Genomic DNA, 21,051 nt, shown 5'->3' with positions numbered 1-21,051 from the left:
TCCTTACTATCATCATGCCTTCAGGCACATGGTAGGGACGGAATTTGTCCCTGAACTCCTCCAAGGTGATGGCTTCAAGGTCGGCATGGGTGGCGAGGTAAGACTCCCACTAGGACTGTGCTTCCCCCCTAGCAGGCGGGGACCATACAGAACCTTCTCACGATCGTTGCACTGAGCAGTGTGCAACTCACGCTCCACAGTATGCAGTCAATCTTTGGCGTCCATGGGGTCTGCAGAATGGGCAAAGACAGAGAGATGACCCCTCATGAACTCCGCCCGCTTGTCTCTGGACATCGGTGGCATTTGCACTTGCATCTGAGGTTGAGGTGGGGGTTGCTGCTGCTGCACCTGCTGCATTGATGCTAAAGTCTAGCCAATCGCTTGGACTGCTTGAGTTTGCATCAGGAACATCTATTCAATAGTCATCAGGGGGTGGCGGTGGCAACTGCTGCTGAGGTGCCTCCTCCTAGGGTGCCTGCTGCTCTTGTTGAGCACGCCTTCCACCTCTGCTCCTATTCTCAGACATGTGTCGAAAGCGCACAAACATCATATCTGACTCTGTAGTCTTTTAGCACAAGAAAAGGTATATGGAAATCTTCATAACGCTGAACAATTGATCATATTTACTGACTCTCCACATAGCCAACACAACTTCTCAAATAAAGATGAAAGTGAGAATAAGTGGGTTGCCCAACTAAATAACTGACTTATTATAGGGGCTTATGAATCGATCCTAAGCACCACAGATTCTAACAGTTTTATCTTTCAAGGTTTCTAGTTATTTTTGTTCCTTTAGTCGATCTTTTGCTGTGGTCGTCCTAGATCCAGTTTTTCATGTTTTTTTCCTAGGGTCGAGTCGAGAGTAGTGGCAGGATCTTTTTGCTAGTGGTCTGGTCGACAGTAGTGGCAGTTGTTCAAAGACAATTAGAGACTTTTTATGCTTGAATCTCTATTTTTTTATTCTTCTATATATTAATCGACAAAGTTGTTGTCTTTCTTTCTAAAAATTACTTAATGATATATTTGAATTGTATTTGAGTTAAAAAGTTTTTGTAACAAAGACTTGTGGATTGTGGATGTAGTTCTAGAATCATCAAAACATGGATGCTTTAGGTCTTTTTTAGGGTTTGTTTGGGAGAAGAGGAGCTAAAATCCTTTTACTATTCAATTTTAAATGGTAAGAGAATTTTAGCTCCCTTAATCTTCTTCTCCCAAACATGCCCTTAGTATGACCTAACATAATACTGAGTTTGGCTTGGTGTTGGACATGATTCGTGCTAAGGGGTCGGCTAGGGCATCCGAATTAAATTGGGCAGTTTTGCCACGTCTAATTAGTAGTATTGATTTTCAAGAATTTCTAGGATGTATCTTTTTTATAGTGCGTCATTTCATGATTAATGTTGAGACTTACACTACACGACGGTTTATTTACGCTGACTTACGGTTGGTTGCTAAAAGCGTCTCCAACGACGTACGATTGGTCGCTAAAGACCTTTAGTGGCCTATAAAAATGGTCGTTGTAGATGCCGTCGCTACCGATCATCCGTTGCTGATATTGTATATTTAGCGACCAATTGTATGTTGTTATACATTTAGCGACCAACTGTGGGTTGTTATACTATACATTTAGCAACCAACAGAAAGTTGTCCTATTTACAATTGTTAACAATAATAAATTACAGTTAATGATATATACAAAATCACCACAAATCATAGATTTTCTTACACATAAACACATAGTGACATAGACATATACAATTAATTAGTATTCCATAATTAGTATTTTAGATAGACATACATAGATTTTCATAGCACCACAGATCTAATAAGCTCTTAGAGGGGAGTCGACGGCAGGGGTGCACATTGTGGAGGCGGCTACTTGGAGGAAATTTGGTCGCTGGTGAGACATTTTCTCTGTTTGGAGGAAATCAGATATGACACAATTTGATTTAAGCACTACTACAGGAAACCTCTGTACAGGCGGTCCGGTTAGCCTCTACACAGGCGGTTCCAGGAACCGCTTGTGGTGCACCGACTGTGATGTAAAACAACATCACAGACGGTCAATCAAAAACCGCTTGTGATAGACACACATCACAGGCGGTCTGGTTTAAAAGAACCGCCTGTGATATACACACATCACAGGTGGTCCAGTTTAAAAGAACCGCCTGTGATAGACAAACATCACAGGCGGTTTTAAATATAAGTCCGACTGTATTTCAATATACAGATTCCAAATTCGTATTTAGATTCCAGATTCATATACAAAATTAATAACAGATTCAAACACATATTCCATACACAGATTCAAACACATATTCCATACACAGATTCATAATACACAAATTCCATACACATATTCATCCACATATCAAGTTCCATCATACACAGATTTATACACATATCAAGTAGCATAACAACTCAACATCTCAAAGTTCCATAGACAACTAAACATCTAAAGTTCCTAACTAAAGATTTAAACACTGTGTGATATCGTGTACAAACTTAGTTCTGGGAATTGTTGCAAATTTCCATTTGTATTGTAGAATAGCCCTTGTTGATAAAGAACTTCACGACGCATAAAGTAAAGCAAGTCTTTTACAACCTTAGCCACGCCGATGGAAACCATATCTCTTTCTAACCATTCAGTATTGATCTTGGATTTAGGAACCTGCAATGAAAGCAAAAAGCAAGCAGTACTAAGAGTAATGTGATGAGCAACAATTATAACATAAAAATTGCAACATAGACAATGATAGCGAACTTACATCCTCACGATTGACCATGTAATGAAAGGTGACACGACACCATTCGCATACATAATAACCGCACAGGACAGTACCCGGAGGTTGTTTGTCACCATATGGAAATAATGATATTGACAAATTAGGCTTGTCCTCTGGATGTTCGCCGCCAAGACCTTTCCAATAAAAACGGTATGCACTGCATATAAGAATAGCATTGTGAGATTAAGAATACATTTGTTAAGTTGTAATAAGTACAAGTGTGCAATAATAATCATACTTATCTAAAATCTTCAAGAAGTCATTATACGTAGCCTTTTCCATTCTCAGTGAGTCGAAGACCACGACTTTACCATGCTTTGGAAAGATCATGATACAAATGTAGTGGTCACTATATAGACATAGACGAAAACACATGTTAAGATCACGATTGCCATAATTTATAGTTCAAAACCATGTCGAGAACTTACTTAAAGTGGTGCGGAGCTATTATTAAGTCCTTGCCATGTTGTACATGATTATACATGGCTCGTCCAATGTATGCCGCCATTACCTTCATTTTCTTTCTCTGATTCTGTTTGACGGCTTTCTCAAATTCAGCATCATCCAAGTCTTTGTATTCTTCTCCATGTCTCCGAGCAACTTCTTTGTAGCGAGCTTGGGATATCATCAACGGGTCAAGAAACCCTGTCTTAAGTTGTTTCTTCTTATCATCCATGTATTGCATCCTACGTGTAAAAGTGTTAATCGTTAGACTCTCGTTTATGTGTGCGTGTACAAAACTAACAAATATGAAAGTTTAGAGGTACTTACAAGCAAAAGAGGGTTAAGTAGTTGGTTTCCATCCTTTGTCGGTGGTACAACGACCAGAGATCGTCAAAGAATAAATGCCGCACAGGTTCTATATTATCATTGCTCCAAAATGCATCTTCTGGCACAACAAATGTGAAGTCCTCGAGTTTGTATTTGTTGCTAGCCACCATGTACCACTCATGCATTCTAATCTCCGGAGTCGACAACTTAGAAAGTTGCACCATCGTCAAGAACGGCCTCCCATTCACAAATTTAGGAGGAACATCCTCCTTCTTGTATATCGAGATATTGGTTTTAAGACGTAATGATTCTCGAGTATGAATCATTCCATCTTCTTCCCATACTTCGAAATTGTCTATTTGGGACCGTGTGCGTACTCCATGAGATGCTGATTCTGCTTTTGATTGATTTGTCATAACTCTCCGCAATTTATGGAGGTAGCGTGCCACTGATTCTGACGGTTTCTTGACATCGTCAGTGGCGATTCGCTGATGAATTTTCTTTGAAATAGTTGGCCCTTCAACATTGGTGTCAACCTTTGCTTCCTTTTTGATGTTTGCGTCGACATTCTGAGGAACAATTTTGTCTACGTCCCCCTCGTCGAGTTCCTTCGCAAGAGGTGATATGAAAGTTTCAACGATTTTTGTGGAGGTCGGTGTCTTATTTTCCTGCACCATGGGGTATGGAATGATCGAACTATCTTTCTGTTGCATTGGTGTTGAATTCGGCGTTGGTGACTTATGACGCGTTACATGGCTTAAGATCGGCTCATCACCCAACTTGATGTCGCGTCGATGCCAAAGGACCAACTTGTTCATTGCCTCCTGCAAAGTTATGATCCCCTCAACTGGAAAGTCTATCTCCCAATCTTCACAACCACTATCTGTGATCTCTAGAACTTGGACCACAGCATAGTGTGGCGGGACATGATTATCCTTGTAGTTAACAAGTCCTGGTTTTACCAAACCAGTAGCAGCTTGTTTTGTTTTTGTCCCAGATTGATTGATTGGAATATGAAGAAAGCAAGGCTTGTCCTCAACAATATCGTCTACAGGGTACTTGGTGAAGTCTTGCACAGATCCTACGCTGCTAGGGACTATAGGTGGACTCATGTGGCCTGGCTTGAGTTCAAATGATATGCATTATGTTTTCTTCATTTTGTTCATCACGTCATTAATAGCCTTTTGTACCCTTTCATCAATAGTCTCTTTAAGGGTCCTTTTCGATTTCTCGTGTTTCCTATATGACGACACATACTCTGGAAACGCCTCTCTCCAGGAAATCTTAGAAGAGATTCCCCGAGCCCGTCCAGTGTGTTCAGGATTGCCTAGTGCTGCAGTTAGTATGTCATTCTCCCTTCGAGGCTTAAATTTGCCCTTCTTTCTCTTATCTGCATATTCTTAATTTTTTGTTGAAACTTCGCCTACCAATTCTAGATGCAAAAGTTTGCCGTCCTCACTCAAACCTGCCCGACCTAAGATCCAACGAATAGCTCGCTCATCGATATCTTTTAATATTGGGTCCAAAGTGTCGTTAGCTATAACTTCCTCGATTATCCTGTTCCACTGCACAACTTTATGGTGATATCCAGTTGACCCCAGGCGATGGGGGTGTTTGTTCATCTTTGCTCTCTGAGAATTAGTTTTGCCCAGTTCTTTGGCCTTCAGTTCGGTCTTCTGACGAACAAATTCCTCCCACTGAGCTTGAGTGATTTTCCCCATTTTCTTGGGCGGAGGAACCTTATTCTTCTTAACAAATTCCCTATTCATCTCAGCCTTCCACCCATGAAACATCTTGGCCATAGCAGAGAGCATCAACTTCCTTACTGCATCCTCTGTGCCTTTTGGGAACTTGAATGACTCATACAACTTAGCCCATAGCTTATTGCGGGTGTCTTCATCTAAATCCTTCCATTTTTGAAGTGTGATTGACACTATATCTCTAACAGTAGACCCACAGGAATTTCGAAACTTTGTAACCACGTCAAGTGGTTCTTCAGGAAACCCCTCTGCATTTAGTTTTGTTACGTACATAACTGCACCTTCTTTCATCTGATTGGGACCTCGTCGCCCTCGTTTCCGCTTATGTGAAACGGATGATTCAGGCATCGGAGCATCCTCCGTGTTTCGTGTTGAACATGCATCCTCTTTCTTCTCTTCATTTGAAATCTATATATTGAAACAATTAATGGCCTTTCATATATGAACATTATTTTAGAATATAGTCGGCATATTTCTATTTACCTCTTCATCGTTGGGAATATAGTCGACATCAAGCTCATCTGATGTTTTTTTCTTCCTTGGAGGTATAGGAGGACAAGGATTGTCGTCACTAGAACTATCCTCCCCGCTCCCTTCACCAGAGCTGCTCGTTGTATGCCATTCAAGTTTGGTCGTGTCTTCATCAACTTTGTTAGACGCACCGGTGCAGACCACATTCATCCTAGTAGGTACCTAGTGCACGGCTGGTTCCATCGATAAAGGGATATACTGTTAGTCTGATATACTGGTTCCATCAATAAGGGAACTTGGAGAAAAGGTGATTCAAAAGAAATCGAGCCCAAACCTGCCTCCGGGGCAGGATCGGGCCGGGAAGCACGGAGCAGATAGAAGTGCACTTTCCAATGCAGTTAGACAGAGAAGGCATGGCTGTGATGTTATAATGCTGAAGGACCCCAAGAAGAGATTATGGTCTGTCGTCCACCACCACTGCCCGTTATTTGTGGGCTTCACCGAGGGCTGGAAACATTTGGTGACAGCAAACAACCTTTAGACTGGGGACGTCTGCGAGATTGTTAAGGGGCCAGACGATGGTGAGCCGGTGTACTCTGTCCGGATGTGTGGTCACAAAATTTAAAGCCGCCCCAACTTCATCTGTGCGCTTCTCTTCTCTTATGTCGGCTACTAAGATCACTTAGCACCCCACCTAAGAGAAGAGAAGCGCACACATGAAGCTGGGGCGGCTTTAAATTTTGTGACCACACATCCGGACATAGTACACCAGCTCACCATCGTCTGTCCCCTTAACAAGCTCGCAGACGTCCCCAGCCCGAAGGTCGTTTGCTGTCACCAAATGTTTCCAGCCCTCGGTGAAGCCCACAAATAACGGGCAGTGGTGGTGGATGATAGGCCATAATCTCTTCTTGGGGTCCTTCAACATTATAACATCACAGCCATGCCTTCTCTATCTAACTGCATTGGAAAGTGCACTTCTATCTGCTCCGTGCTTCCCGACCCGATTCAGGCATTCAGCCGATGCCATTCTCCATATAAGTCCCAAACAGAGAATAGGGATGAGGTAGTCAAGATTGTAGGCGCTAGTGCTCAACTACTAGCATCTATAGATATGGACACAAGTCCAAATATGGTGCTACTCGGCACCATCAATATCACTAGGGAAAACAAATACATCAAAGAGATCCACTTCCCAATAGTACTCGAAGATAGTTCATTGACTTGACACTCTCTAAGAGGTTCATACAAAATACATTATCTCTAAGAGTGAAACCTACGATACTCATATCGTGTTGTTTAGGACTAAACATCAACAACCCCTTGACTGGTCGCTATCATACTCAATTACAAAATATTTTTCCAATATGTCGGCTTGAGTAAGGAGATCTAGGCTTGGGAGTTCATCCAAATCATCTGCAGCTTCATCATCTTCAGCATATTGTAGGGCTTCATCTTGAATAATTTTAGCCCTCTTGGATCAGCATACTTTTTGATGGACAGAGCACACTTCTCAAGCATGTCGCATACATCTCCAATTTGAAACAAAGTGGTCTTAAGTGTGTACACTGATTCCGGTTCACTAGTATCCACAACCCCATCAGTCACTAGACTACGAATGATGTCAACATGTGTCTCGATGACTCGAACTGAGCTCTCAACCATGTCAAGTGGCTCTTTTTCCATCTCTAAAACTGAAAATGACCAAGTCTCACAATCAAAATTGAGATCGCAACAAAGGCAGAGATCAGAGGGAAAACAAGGATGTGGCTTATAGGGCAAAAAGAGGGGTCCAAATAACATTGTCATGGCTATGAACAAGTCAAAGATGGGAGATAAGAACAAGTCTTATAACATAGGGTTGGGAAGCAAAGATAGGTAGTCAAAAAACTAAGAAGGGAGATAAGAACAAGTCTTATAACATAGGGAGATAATAACATTGTCATGGCTATGTACTTCCATGATGTATGTGGCCATAAGCACATTTGCCCTAATGATTATCAAACAAAGATAGGTAGTCAAAAAACACTAAAAATAGAATTGTTGCCCCAATCACTATGGAGATTTTCTTATAACTGAATATGTAAGTGAAAAAACATTTAATCAGAAGGGATAAAAATAGATCCCAATCGATGGAGGGACACAAAATTCTTCATTCGAAGGATACTAACACCTTAATGGTATACAAGCAATAAGCATATGATTCAGGGATAGCCAAACAAGTAATTGACAACCAAGCAATAAGCATATTGACAACCAAACAAAATATGTAAGTGAAAACACCAACAATAATTAATCTAAGCACTGATAATCAGGGATAGCCATTGATTAACACCTTAATGTGTTTGAACAATTGATTAACCTAAGCATTTGATTAACCTAACCATTTGATTAACCTAAGCTATGATTCAAACACATATATATCCAGCTGTGTATTCAAACACATATATGATTCAAACACAAGTAATCTGCCATCAATTAACATATATGATTCAAACACATATAGGAAATTCGAGCCATGAACTTATAAGAAATGGAACCTGAACTTTGACCTTACTACGAGAGGAAGAAGAAAGAGCTCGGGGACGGCGGCGCTTCGGGCTCGGGGACCGTGACGGCGGCACTTGGGCTCAGGGACGGCGGCGCACTCGACGCTCAGGCTCGGGGACGGTGGCGCTCGGGCTCGGGGACGGCGGTGCACTCGGCGCTCGGGCTCTGGGACGGTGGCGCTCGCGCTCGGGCTTGGGGACAGGGACGGCGGCGCTCGGGCTCGGGGACGGGACAACGGTGCTCGGGCTCGGGGATGGGACGGCGGCGCTCGGGCTCGGGCTTGAGGACGGGGACGGCGGCAGCCTGGCGGCGCAACTGTGTCAGCTCGGGCAGGACGAGTTAGGGTTCCTGCCGACCAACAAGCCTTTTATATTGTAAACAATCACAGGCGGATATTTAGAAAAACCGCCTGTGATAGATAACATCACAGGCGGTTGTTTATTCCGACCGCCTGTGATAGACTGTGATGTGTGTACACTATAAAAGGACTAGCCCACGGGTTCCAGAACCCTATCTCCCAGAACATTGACAGCACTGTAGCGACGGCGGGTATTTTTTGAGATCTACAGGGAGAAGGTTTTGTTTTTGAGTTTATTGATTGATTTCAATAGTTTATGCATATATATGATCTCCATTTGTTTTCTTTCTCATTTTGATGCGATTTTTTGCCTCAATTTTGTAATATAGACCGGATTTGAAGAAAAGCTTAGGAATTCTAAGATTTGGACTTGTAATAGTTGATCTAGTTTAAAGATTCTTTAGAAACACAGTTGTCTCACCTCAAGGTACCTATTGCTGCAATGTTTGTTTCATTTTCATGCACATCAATTTGTTTCATGTTTTATGGATGAATTCAATTAATTAATGATTTTATTGATGTTAATCAATATGGGGATAGGTAATTCACCAAGGTTGGATGTACAATGTGCCAAGACCACATCCGTCGTACATTCGAAATTTGAGAAGCTTTATTGAAGCGGCCAACAAGCACGCGAATTTGCGAAAGAGCAAGGAGATATTATGTCCGTGCATCGATTGTGATAATAAGATAGCTTGGAGAAATACAGGAGTAATCCAATCACATCTGCTAAAAAGAGGGTTTAAAAACAATTACACGATATGGTCAGAACATGGTGAGTTGGATCCGTGTGAAGTGCCTGGTAATGACGAGAGAGTTGTCGGAATTTTAGATCTTAAAGTTGATGGTAAAGTGGATAATGTGGATGCTAATCAAGATTTTGAAGAATTTGATTGCGAAGAGATGTTGCGCCATATGGAACCAGAAATGTTGAGTTCTGTGGGATCGCAGAAAGGGCTATCTAAAATGGAGGGACTGGAAAGTGCCTCAAAAGAACCTTTATATGATGAATCAAAGGGTTGTGACAAAGAGTTTACTACACTACGTACAGTTCTAGAACTTCTTAAGTTGAAGGCTAGCGCCGGATGGTCTGATACTAGCTTCACAGATCTTTTGAATTTTCTGTCCCAATTACTACCAAAACCCAACAAACTGCCAACAAGCACTTATAAAGCGACGAAGCTTATATCTCCCATAGCTCTGGGTGTGCAAAAAATTCATGCATGTCCGAACCATTGTATTCTGTATCATGGCGATTTTGAGAACGCATCAAGATGCCCAGTTTGCAATGTCAGTCGATACAAGAAGAGCTACAATCAAGACTATGTAAAAAAATTCCCGAAGAAAAATAAAAACAAGAAATCCACTATTGGACCTGAAAGTGACGATGATACTTTTGATGACATGGATGGGAAAAAGAAGTCAAAGATCTCAACTTTGGTGATGTGGTATCTTCCAGTAATTGATCGCTTAAAACGTTTGTTCTCAAATCCTAGGGAGGCTGAGCTTATGCGTTGGCATGCTGAAAATCGCAAGCAGAATAACAAACAGATTCGACACCCTGCTGATGCATCACAATGGAAAAATTTCGATCTTATGTATCCTAAGTTTGCCAAAGAAACCAGAAATGTAAGATTTGCTTTGGGTACAGACGGAATGAATCCATTTGGTGAAAAAAGAAGTGTACATAGCACCTGGCCCGTGACTTTAACAATGTACAACCTTCCATCATGGCTGTGTCACAAAAGAAAGTACATTATGTTGACTATTCTTATTCAAGGTCTGAAATCAGCTGGTGTTGATATTGATGTGTTCCTAGAACCTCTTATGGAAGATATGACAAAGCTCTGGAATGAAGGAGTTAGAATATGGGATATTGCCATGAGTATTTCAACTTAAGAGCAATTATATTTGTTACCATCCATGATTCTCCCGGTGGCGCCACACTATCAGGGCAAAAGACTAAAGAAAAGAATGGTTGTGTAGTGTGCGTCGATGGAACTGCTTCCATGTACCTTAAATCATCCAAGAAGTTGGTGTTCATGGGACACAGACAGTTCTTGATGAAGCAGTATAAGTACCGAAAGATGAAAGAGGAATTTAACAATGAACTGGAAAGTGAAGGTGCACCAAAGCCTTATAGTGGGAAACTTGTTTTTGAAATTGTAAAGAACATTCATGTTGTATTCGGAAAGGGAAAAAACAAAGGAGAAAAGAGAAAGAGAACTGACCCTTCAACTTACACAACTTTCAAGAAGCAATCAATTTTTTTCATGTACCTCCCATACTGGAAGGATATGGAAATTTGCCACAACATTGATTTGATGCATGTAACAAAAAATGTTTTTGACAGCATCATTGGAACCTTGCTGGGCATGCCGAGTAAGACAAAGGACGGACTTAAATCACACAATTATCTAGTAGATCTTCAAATCAGACCGGAACTTCATCCAGTGGATAGTGGCAAAGGGAAGCCTTACCTCCCCCAGCTAGCTACAACTTGTCAGTCGAGGAGAGAACAAAGATTTGCAAATGTTTGCGTGGGGTCAAAGTGCCCACAGGTTTCTCATCCAATATCAGCAAACTAGTCAGGATGAAGGACTTGTCTCTATTTGGCTACAACTCTCATGACTGCCATGTGATGATGACGGTGTTCCTCCCAATTGCGGTAAGAGCCCTCGAAAGAGAGCATGTCAAAGTTGTCATCACACGCTTGTGTTACTTTTTCAATGCGGTTTCACAAAAAGTAATAGCTTTAGAAGACTTGGACTATCTAAAGGCATACATCATCGAGACTATGTGCAAGCTTGAAATGTGTTTTCCTCCATTTTTTGATATGCAAGTACACCTAATCATACATCTCGTGGATCAGATAAAAATATTAGGGCCACTATATTTACATCATATGTTTCAGTTGGAGCGATACCTGGGAGTATTAAAAGGTTATGTGCAAAATCGCGCTCACCCAGAGGGTTCAATCATGGAGGGATACACTACAGAAGAAGTGATTGAGAGCTGTATAGATTACATCAGTGACGGAACAATGATAGGTGTGCCTGTACCTAAACATGAGGGTAAACTATGTGGGAGAGGGAGAATGGGCAAGAAAACTTTTCGCGTTGAGTATTACAAGCTAGTACATTGTGCTCATGGTAGTGTACTACAACATCTCACGATAGCCGAGCCTTACATAGAGGAACACCTGGATGAGCTTCGTAAAGAAAATCAGAACCGCACAGAGGACTGGATCATGAGGGAGCACAAACATCGTTTCAGCGAATGGTTAATGGACAAAAACATCCCATTCGAAGACTCTTTGGAAGAGAAAACAATGAAGAATTTGGCTTCTGGGCCATCGTGTTTTGTGACATCATGGCAAGCATATGACATCAATGGGTACACATTCTACACTAAATCAAAAGACATAAAAAGTGTTGCACAAAATAGCGGTGTTCGTATCGATGCTTTTGACCTACATGGATAGAAGACCACATATTTTGGATTCATAGAGGAAATATAGGAACTTGATTATGGCCCAAGCATGAAAATACCCTTATTTAAGTGCCAATGGGTACAACATCCCATGGGGGTGATAGTGGATAACTACGGACTCACACTGGTAGACTTAAAGAAAGTAGGATATAAAGATGACCCGTGGGTTCTCGCCGAATGTGTTGCACAAAAGTGTTCTATGTACTCGATCCAGCAGATGAGAAGATGCATGTAGTTATTTCTGGAAAGCAAAAAATTGTTGGAGTTGAGAATGTGGGAGACCAAGATGAGGAATACAATAAGTATGAAGAGATGTTCGTCTTTAACGGTCTAGAGAGAATCAAGCGTGTGGAAAAGAAAATTGATAAGAACTTAAAGCCATACATGCGGAAAAATGGTAGTTCATGAAAAATTGTATGAATCAAATTGTATTTGTTATCATGTATGATCGACTATGAATTGTGGTTGCCAATTAATTTAAAATCTCTCTAGTTATCTATGTGTGCTATTATAATTCATTTAAATTGTATTTGCATATTTATGTTAAAAATTAAATATTAATTCATTTAAATTGTATTTGCATATTTCTGTTAAAAATTAAAATATTAATTCATTTAAATTGTATTTTCATATTTTCACAATCACATGCGGTTTTTCCTTAGGGTCCGTTTGTGAAAAGAATAGAGCACCACAGGCGGTCCTAAACAAAAACCGCTTGTGATACTAATACATCATAGGCGTACTGAACCGCCTGGGACATCACAGACGGTTTTCTAACCGAACCGCCTGTGATGTAAAAAGCCTACCGCTTGTACACAACAGTAAACGGACGAATTTAGCCGTCGGACATAAGCTTTGGACCGTCGGAGATAGGTTATGTCCGACGGCATTAACCTATCTCCGACGGTTTTAAGCCGTAGGGGATAGGGCGTCGGAAATAGCGTTATGTCCGACGGCTGCCGTCGGACATAAGCTATCTCCGACGGTCCGATGGGGCCGTCGGAGGTAAGGCGTGGCAACCGTTTTAACCGTCGCCTGGGCCCACTGGTGTTATGTCCGACGGTTTTAAACCGTCGGACATAACATATATATTACGTCCGACGGTTTTAAGCCGTCGGACATAACATATATCTTATGTCCGACAGCTTACGCTAGGCCGTCGGACATAGCATATTTCAGAAATTGCACAAAATTCTGAAATTTAAAAAATCTGACATTTGCAAATACAAAACAGATTTCATACACATATACACATTCACAATCACAAATATACTCACATAAGTATACACATTCACAAATATAGTCACATAACTATTCACATTCACAAATTTAACATAACGACATAGTTCCAAATGGTTGCAACAAGTGTTTACATAAACATAGTTGTCCAAACTCCAAAATGAACATTATTCGACGGATAGGCTTTCACATGAAAGGTTGCAACAAGTGTTTTACATCATTATCACTCATATCCATCGCCACCTCCTCCGGCTGGACTATGCGTGCTGAAAAGATTGTTCACCCATGAATGTGTTGTGTCGTCCTGACCAGACCCATCTCCAGGTGCGGCAACTGAAGCGGGTGGTGTCTGAAATCCCTATAACATAAGCACATGAAATAGTAACCACTCAGTTGTTCATTTAAACACATAAGACATCTATGAACATGTCACACACGCATATGTGTACATACCATAGGGAATTGTGACGGAGGCGGTGGTGGAGGCGCCAACATTGGCATTGGCAGTGCAAAGTCCGGAGGCGACATCCCATATGTCGGCATCGGGACGCCCGCTTGTTGGGCTAGTTGCTACAAATTATATACAAGTCATTGTTGAGCAAACAAGATACACATCAAGTGTTTTGCAAAATAAGCTACAAAATGTTACTTCAACTTACCGAGAGAAGAGCTTGATTTTGGGCCTGGAGGCTTGCATAATACTCGTCCCTCTTCTTCTGGTACTCGGCTTGTTGTCTCTGGTATTCAGATTGTTGCCTCTGGTACTCCAATTGTTCCCTCAAGACTGATTGATGGTACTCTGCCTGTTGATGCAACACCGCAAGCTCTATCTCATGGGCTGCTGATCGTGAACGGGACGACTGTAAAGACGACGATGTGGATTGTCGTCCACGGCGTCTCAGCTCTCTGGAATCAATCGTAGAATCAAAAATACCCAACCTACAAGAGTGAACCATGCACTTAGTATAGTAACTCATGGCTCAGTTGAATCGCAAGCATATGATGACAATTTTGAAAACCAAATCAAATAATCTCACCGTCCATGGGCTTGTCCTCCTGCACTAGCATATGCTACCTGAGGGCATAATAATTACCCTCGGAAATTAAAAATTTAAATTATCTAAAGCACCACTAAATAAACTAAAACAAGCTACTTTAATTACGTAATCAAATTTAGGTCATATAATCAAATTTCGCCAAATAATCAAATTTAGGCCATCGGATATAATAAGATAAACATTATTTAACATACTAATTATTTAATAACAACATTAGAAACTACAAAACAATATTAATATATACAAAATAAATCTAAAAATACTTACTTTGATAATATGGCGGGCGGAGATGTAGCCGGCAGCGACGGGGCACCCCCGTTGATGTGAGCGACGGGGCGAGCGGGGCGGCGACCGGCGGCCGGCGGCGACGGCGGGTGGGCGGGGCGGCGTGTGGGCGGGGCTGCGTCGACGGCTTCGGGGCTTTGGGAGGCGGGGCGGCGGGGCAGTGGGAGGCGGGGCGGCGGCGCGGCGGCGCAGTGGGCGACGGCGCCGGGCAGCGGACGGCGGCGGCGCAGTGGGCAGCGACGGGCAGAGACAGAGAAGAGAAGAGCGCGCGCGTGAAAATGAACCGCGCGCCGGTTCCTGCGGTATTAAAAAATCTTACCTCCGACGGCTACGCTGCCAGCCGTCGGACATTACCTTATCTCCGACGGCTGCCTACGAGGCCTTCGGAGATAAGCACTATTTCCGAGCGCCCGTTGTGGCCGTCGGACATAACCTTATCTCCGACGGCCTCGTGGGCAGCCGTCGGAGATAACGCGGCCGTCAGATGTTTGTTAGTTTACTGTAGTGGTATAGAGCCAAATTGTACTAGTGAAGGATTCAGATGCAAAACTTGTAGCGACTGGCTGTAAGATGTGGACATGACTTTTAACCACCAACCATTAGTCGTTATATCTTTAGAGAATTAGCGACAACCCAAGAATCGCTAAAAAAAGGATTTAGCATCCAACCGTCCGTTTCAAACTTTTCAAACTTTTAGCGGCCTAAGGTTGGTGTAAAATAAAGGTCGCTAAAACTCAATCAAGGTGTAGCTAGTGTCATATGACTCTAAGAGACTTTCTATTAACATATGGTGTCGAAAACAAGATAATTAGTTACATGAAAAACACCTTATGGTAAATGTAATTTTGAAACGAAGAGAGCATATACTCGTGCTATCAGCCTGAATATAGTTATCATATCTGACATCATTGGATCAGGTGTTGAGTTCGATAGATGCTATCTGTACCTCCAAAATGGCTACAAGATCGATCCGGTGCCTCACGTGATATGTGAGATGACGACACGTGGAGATGCAGGCGATCGACTTCACGGAGCCAGCCACTCTGGGTAAAATTAAATTCTGAAGAAAGCTTAAGAAAAAAGGTCAAACCGAATACGTAGTATCCGAAGTTTACACAGGTAGATCTTCCCAGCTGTAGCGTCTCTCCTGAATCCTGATGCAGCCGTGTCAGCAAATTAAGATGCTCCGTGCATGGCACGATCCTTGAGGTAATTAAGATGCTCCGTGCGCGCGCGCGGAGATCCGCGCACGCTGCAAAATGTCAACGTTATTAGGGTAGCAGGAAATGATATCTAGCAATGGACGGCTACTGTCAGCTTATAAGATTCTGTTTATTTGGTCATAGACGTGGACAAGTGATCATAGGCAGCTGACACTGAATTAACAAAATCCAATTAAGCCACTGAGCAGAGAGAAGCTGATCTCCAACTCGATCGGTCGGAGCAGATCAAGTAAACCCTATGCATCTAGCTATGTGTCACACCACTTTAAATAGAGCCGTCGCCCTGCCCATGCAACACAAGCCAGCTGCAGGTAGCTAGCTAGTAGCTAGGCAGTAGTAACCTCTCTTAGCTTCCTGATCGCTGGCAGCCAACGATCTGTTGCCATGAGATGGATAGTAGCTCTGTTGCTTCTCACCCTCCTCGTTACCTTCCACATAGCCCAAGCCGATGACAAGTCGTCCGGGGATAAAGAACATGGTTCTGATTCCAAGGATGGCAATGGTCCAAACTCACAGAGGGATAAGGGAGGTGATGAAGAGCAAGGCACCAGCAAAGGCGACAGCAATAATGGGGTTGGGCCGGTGAAAAACCCGCATTGCCAAAAGCCAGGGCGAGGCCCGGATCCGCATGATGACGGTCATGGGCCTCCAAAGAAAGGTGATTGTGGTGATGGCCAAGATTCCTCATCACCGCCCGATGACTCGTCAGGGCCACCACAATCTACTGCTCCATCCAAGCCACCAACTAGCACTTCACCTCCACCACCATTGAGTCCACCCGCTACACCTCCAACCTATAGCCCACCATCTCCAATGCTTCCTAGTCCACCTCCACACCAAGCTACACCACCACAACTATCTAGTTTTCCTCCACCACCTTCAAGTACTGCCACCACACCTCCAATGTACCCGCCAAATAACCATGCACCCATGTCGCCCTCTAGCCCTCCTACCATGCCTCCGTACAAATCTCCCATGCCACCACAATCTATTTCTCCAGCCAACAACTCTCCTTCACCGCCACTAAGTCCACCCACTGCACCTCCAACCTATAGTAAACCACCTCAACCTAGTCCACCTCCACATGAATCTACACCATCACAACCATCTAGTTCCCCTTTACCACCTTCAAGTACCCCAACCACACCAACAATGTATCCGCCAAATAACCCGCCACCCTTGATCCCTCCTACCACGCCTCTAAACCAATCTCCCCAATCACCACAACCTAGCTCCCTAGCCAATCCTCCAATCAACATTTCACCATCACCGCCATTGAGTCCACCTATGACACCTGTATCCTATAGTCAACCACCTTCATCACCATCGAGTTTCCCTGCCTCACCTCCACAACATCCTCCAACTCCACAACAATCTAGTCTATCTCCATTATCTTCAAGTACCCCAGTCACACCTCCAACATATCAACCAAATAATAAGCCACCTCCACCACCATCTAGTAACCCTGGTGCAGAACCACAACAATCTCAAGTGCCACCACAATCTAGTCCATCCGCTAAAGCTCCAACTAACCATTCACCTCCACCACTTTTGAGTCCACATGCCATGTCTCCATTGTATATGCAGCCACCTCAATCGCCATATGTTCCCTCTACCACACCTCCACATCAGTCTTCAATGCCACCACAAACAAGTACCACTACCACACCTCCAACACATGAACAAAATAACCAATCACCTCCACCATCATCTAGTCCTTCCTCTATGACTTCAATCTACAATTCACCTCCAATGTTAAGTCCATCTTCCTCGACACCAAGCTATACCCAACCACCTTCGTCACCATCTAGCCCCCCTATCACACCTCCACAACAATATCCACCATCACCACAATCTAGTCCATCTCCAACACCAATAGGTATTCCATCCACACCTCCAACATATCAGTCAAATAACTCTCCACCTCCTTCACCATCTAGTACTCCTACCACACCACCTCAACAATCTCAACCACCACCACAATCTAGTCCACCTTATATGCCTCCCCTAAGCCATGCACCTCCATATCCTTCGAGTCCCCCTAGCTCACCTCCACAACAATCCCCAGTACCACAACAACCTATTCCAGCCCCAACACTACCCAGTACCCCTTCAACACCTCCAACATACCAACAAAATAATAAATCACCTATAGTACCAACTAGTACTCCAACACCTCCATATCAATATGCACCACCAAATCCTAGTCCACCATCTATGCCTCCATCTAGTTATTCGCCTCTACCACCCTTCAGTACAACTGCCACACCTCCAACCTATACCCAACCACCTCCATCACCCTCTAGTCCTCCTACTATGCCTCCAATCTATCAAGCTAATAATAGTCCACCTCCATCACCAACTACTCTATCTACTTCACCTCCAACTTATCAAACCAATAACCAACCACCATCACCACCACTTCTTAGCCCTCTTACCACACCTACTTCACCAGGCTACATGCAACCTCCACTAGCACCTGGTGCCCCTACTACACCTCCAACCGACCAAGATCATGTCCAGACACCCCCATCATATGGTGTCCCAGATGGACCCAAAGGATGGCAACAAATAAACAACTTCCATGATGGCTTGTATTGGCAAATTGGAATATCTATTGTGCAACAATTATCAAAGAATAACAAGTATTATATTCTTGTGGAAATTCTTCGAGTGAGCATGATGTCTGTAGACGTTGGTAACAACTACTTCCTGGTGATGAAAATGGAAGATGAATACAAGAAGGTTGGAAGGTATCATGCATTTGTGTGGGGTGTGCCACAACAACCAGAATTTCCATGGAAATTGTTGTCATTCCAGTATGTTGGAAACTAATGTCATTGTGCTTGGCATCCATGATCATACCAACAGATGTTTAGGATACATCATACAACTTGTGTTAGTTTCCATGTTGTAGTTTGTTTTGATGTCACTCTATTGTTGTACCATGGCTTTGATTTTCTATATGGTGGTTAGATTTTAATAAGAACTATGTTGCTTTCATTAGTAAACTTTTTTTTCCAAATGAAGAGGAAGAATGCATGGACCTCAACATTTCTTACACCTCTAGCACGTCATCTCCTTAAAACTGCTACATAATATGTGTATATTATTTAATTACAAGATCTAGGGTACTAAAGGATGCATATGAAGGCATTTCATGTCATAAAAGGATAACTAGACACATCTGAAGTAGATTGAACTCTTTTGTGTAGAATGTGGGAAGAAAAATGAATATCAAACTAATTTTATGTATGATGATTCACTCTAAACAATACACCATTCATTTGAAATCAAAAGTCTTATTTTATTTTGTTAAAGAAGACCTTGAATAGAAATTACTCTATTTTGTGACATAACTTTTATTTGATTGAAATCATATCATGAAAAATATACTTACGATTATAGTCTTACATCACATAAATGTTGGTTAGTGCCTTATCATAACAATGTGAAGTATGCATTATCGACCCATTGCAAATACTTCTAGGTTGTGTTAAACCAAACTTTTTTGTTTGATAATATTAAAGGATCGAGTGTCACCATTAGGTGTGTGGGACTGAGTGTCACCAAAAGATTTGTGTGTGGGGGTGAATAGTTGTTTCATGAATAGGTTACCGAGATTCTTAAAAGTAGTTATCAGAATGCATAGAGAAAATATAGCAGAGCAAGAATACTTTCTTTAAGATTCACACAATATCTTAAAGGTGCTGATGATGTATAGAATCTTCAACCTGCAACATATAAGTAATGTCAATAAACAAATGGAGAATCGATAGAACTCAACCAAAACTAGATTGATGGGGTTTCATGAGTTTGCACTATACAGAGACAAACATACCCTTTTCAACCTAAACTTTAATCTTTAAATCATGTAGCTTATCTAAAGCTTCTCTATTGTAGGTTTCAAAGATTCGACACACAATTTGGCACACCCCAAGTAGATGGAGGCAAAATTCAAAGTAATGCAAATAAATTTAAATGCAAGAAAGCTATAGTGAAGATATGCTGATTTGGTTTATCAAAGTTCAATAACATATATGATGTGCCTATGACCCCACTAAGGAGGTTTTGAACAACACATGGGTCATGCTCAAGATAGGTCTCTTTCAATCACCTCCCTCAATACACTAGGTTGTCCTTTTTCATATGTAGGCAAGATCACAACCATAAAAATGACCTACGACCTTTCACATGCTCTAAAGATCATCAAACAACACATAGCCATTATGCGAGCTTCATGTCTAAGAGTAACAAGTGCTTCATGAATTTCATGACCTAACATATGGGCTCAAACTTTGGCTTGCTCTCTTTTCCACTCTAACTCTAAATTGCTTGACCAAACATTAGATCTCACAAGAATTATATAGTCTCACAAAGTGAGGGTTGGTCGGAGTTCTCACAATAGCTAAAAATCATACAAGTTCATAAGATCATGATACAAACCATGGTACTAGTACAATAACATATATTATTGATCCACATAAATAAAGGTAGAGAGGATTTTTAGGAAGAGATCACAATAGAATCCATGAGGCTAAAGTGTTAATGGATTGTTCGCCTTGTTTGTGCATAGATAACCTTTGTTATATCATTATCCACTTTTTTAGCATCATACTACTAGCTCGGTAATGTAGGAGCAACAATCCCTAACAAATTGCGATCACATTACACAAGTAGCACTAGCAAACCATGCCAATGCTAGATGTATCCCTCATTGCCACCATGTCCCATCAACGCAGGTCATGCATGTGCACCCATCCAATAAATATAAAATCTCCATGATTTTTATGTTTCTTATGCTCAAGTTGATTTATTCTACAATAATTATGTTGCCATTTCACCCTAGAGGATTCCAGAGCATCATATTTTCATCCCATGGGAAAGCTATGGCTAATAGCATTAATAAATATGTTTCTTGACTATATGGTTGCATCTTAGCTAATTACTATAACACCCTACTTTTGCTTACTATAAATTTCTTTTAATTCAATAACAACACACTACAAATCTTGTGGGAAATTTAATTATTTTCCTTCTTAAACTTATTTTTACCTA

The 21,051-nt window shown here is 41.9% G+C and overlaps 1 protein-coding gene across 1 annotated transcript; it reads left to right on the top strand.

Annotated features, from left to right (window-relative positions):
• Nucleotides 1–16,300: 16,300 nt before the first annotated feature.
• On the top strand, nucleotides 16,301–19,004 carry LOC109946104 (extensin). The gene has a single exon (XM_020552870.1). It carries the CDS (start codon nucleotides 16,378–16,380, stop codon nucleotides 18,826–18,828), a length of 2,451 nt encoding a protein of 816 aa, XP_020408459.1. The 5' UTR covers nucleotides 16,301–16,377; the 3' UTR covers nucleotides 18,829–19,004.
• The last annotated feature ends 2,047 nt before the right edge of the window (nucleotides 19,005–21,051 follow it).

Source organism: Zea mays, chromosome 4 (genome assembly GCF_902167145.1).
Source record: "Zea mays cultivar B73 chromosome 4, Zm-B73-REFERENCE-NAM-5.0, whole genome shotgun sequence".
Taxonomy (NCBI): Eukaryota; Viridiplantae; Streptophyta; class Magnoliopsida; order Poales; family Poaceae; genus Zea; species Zea mays.
Note: the sequence above shows the minus strand (reverse complement) of the source record. Positions and strands in the feature narration are given on the sequence as shown.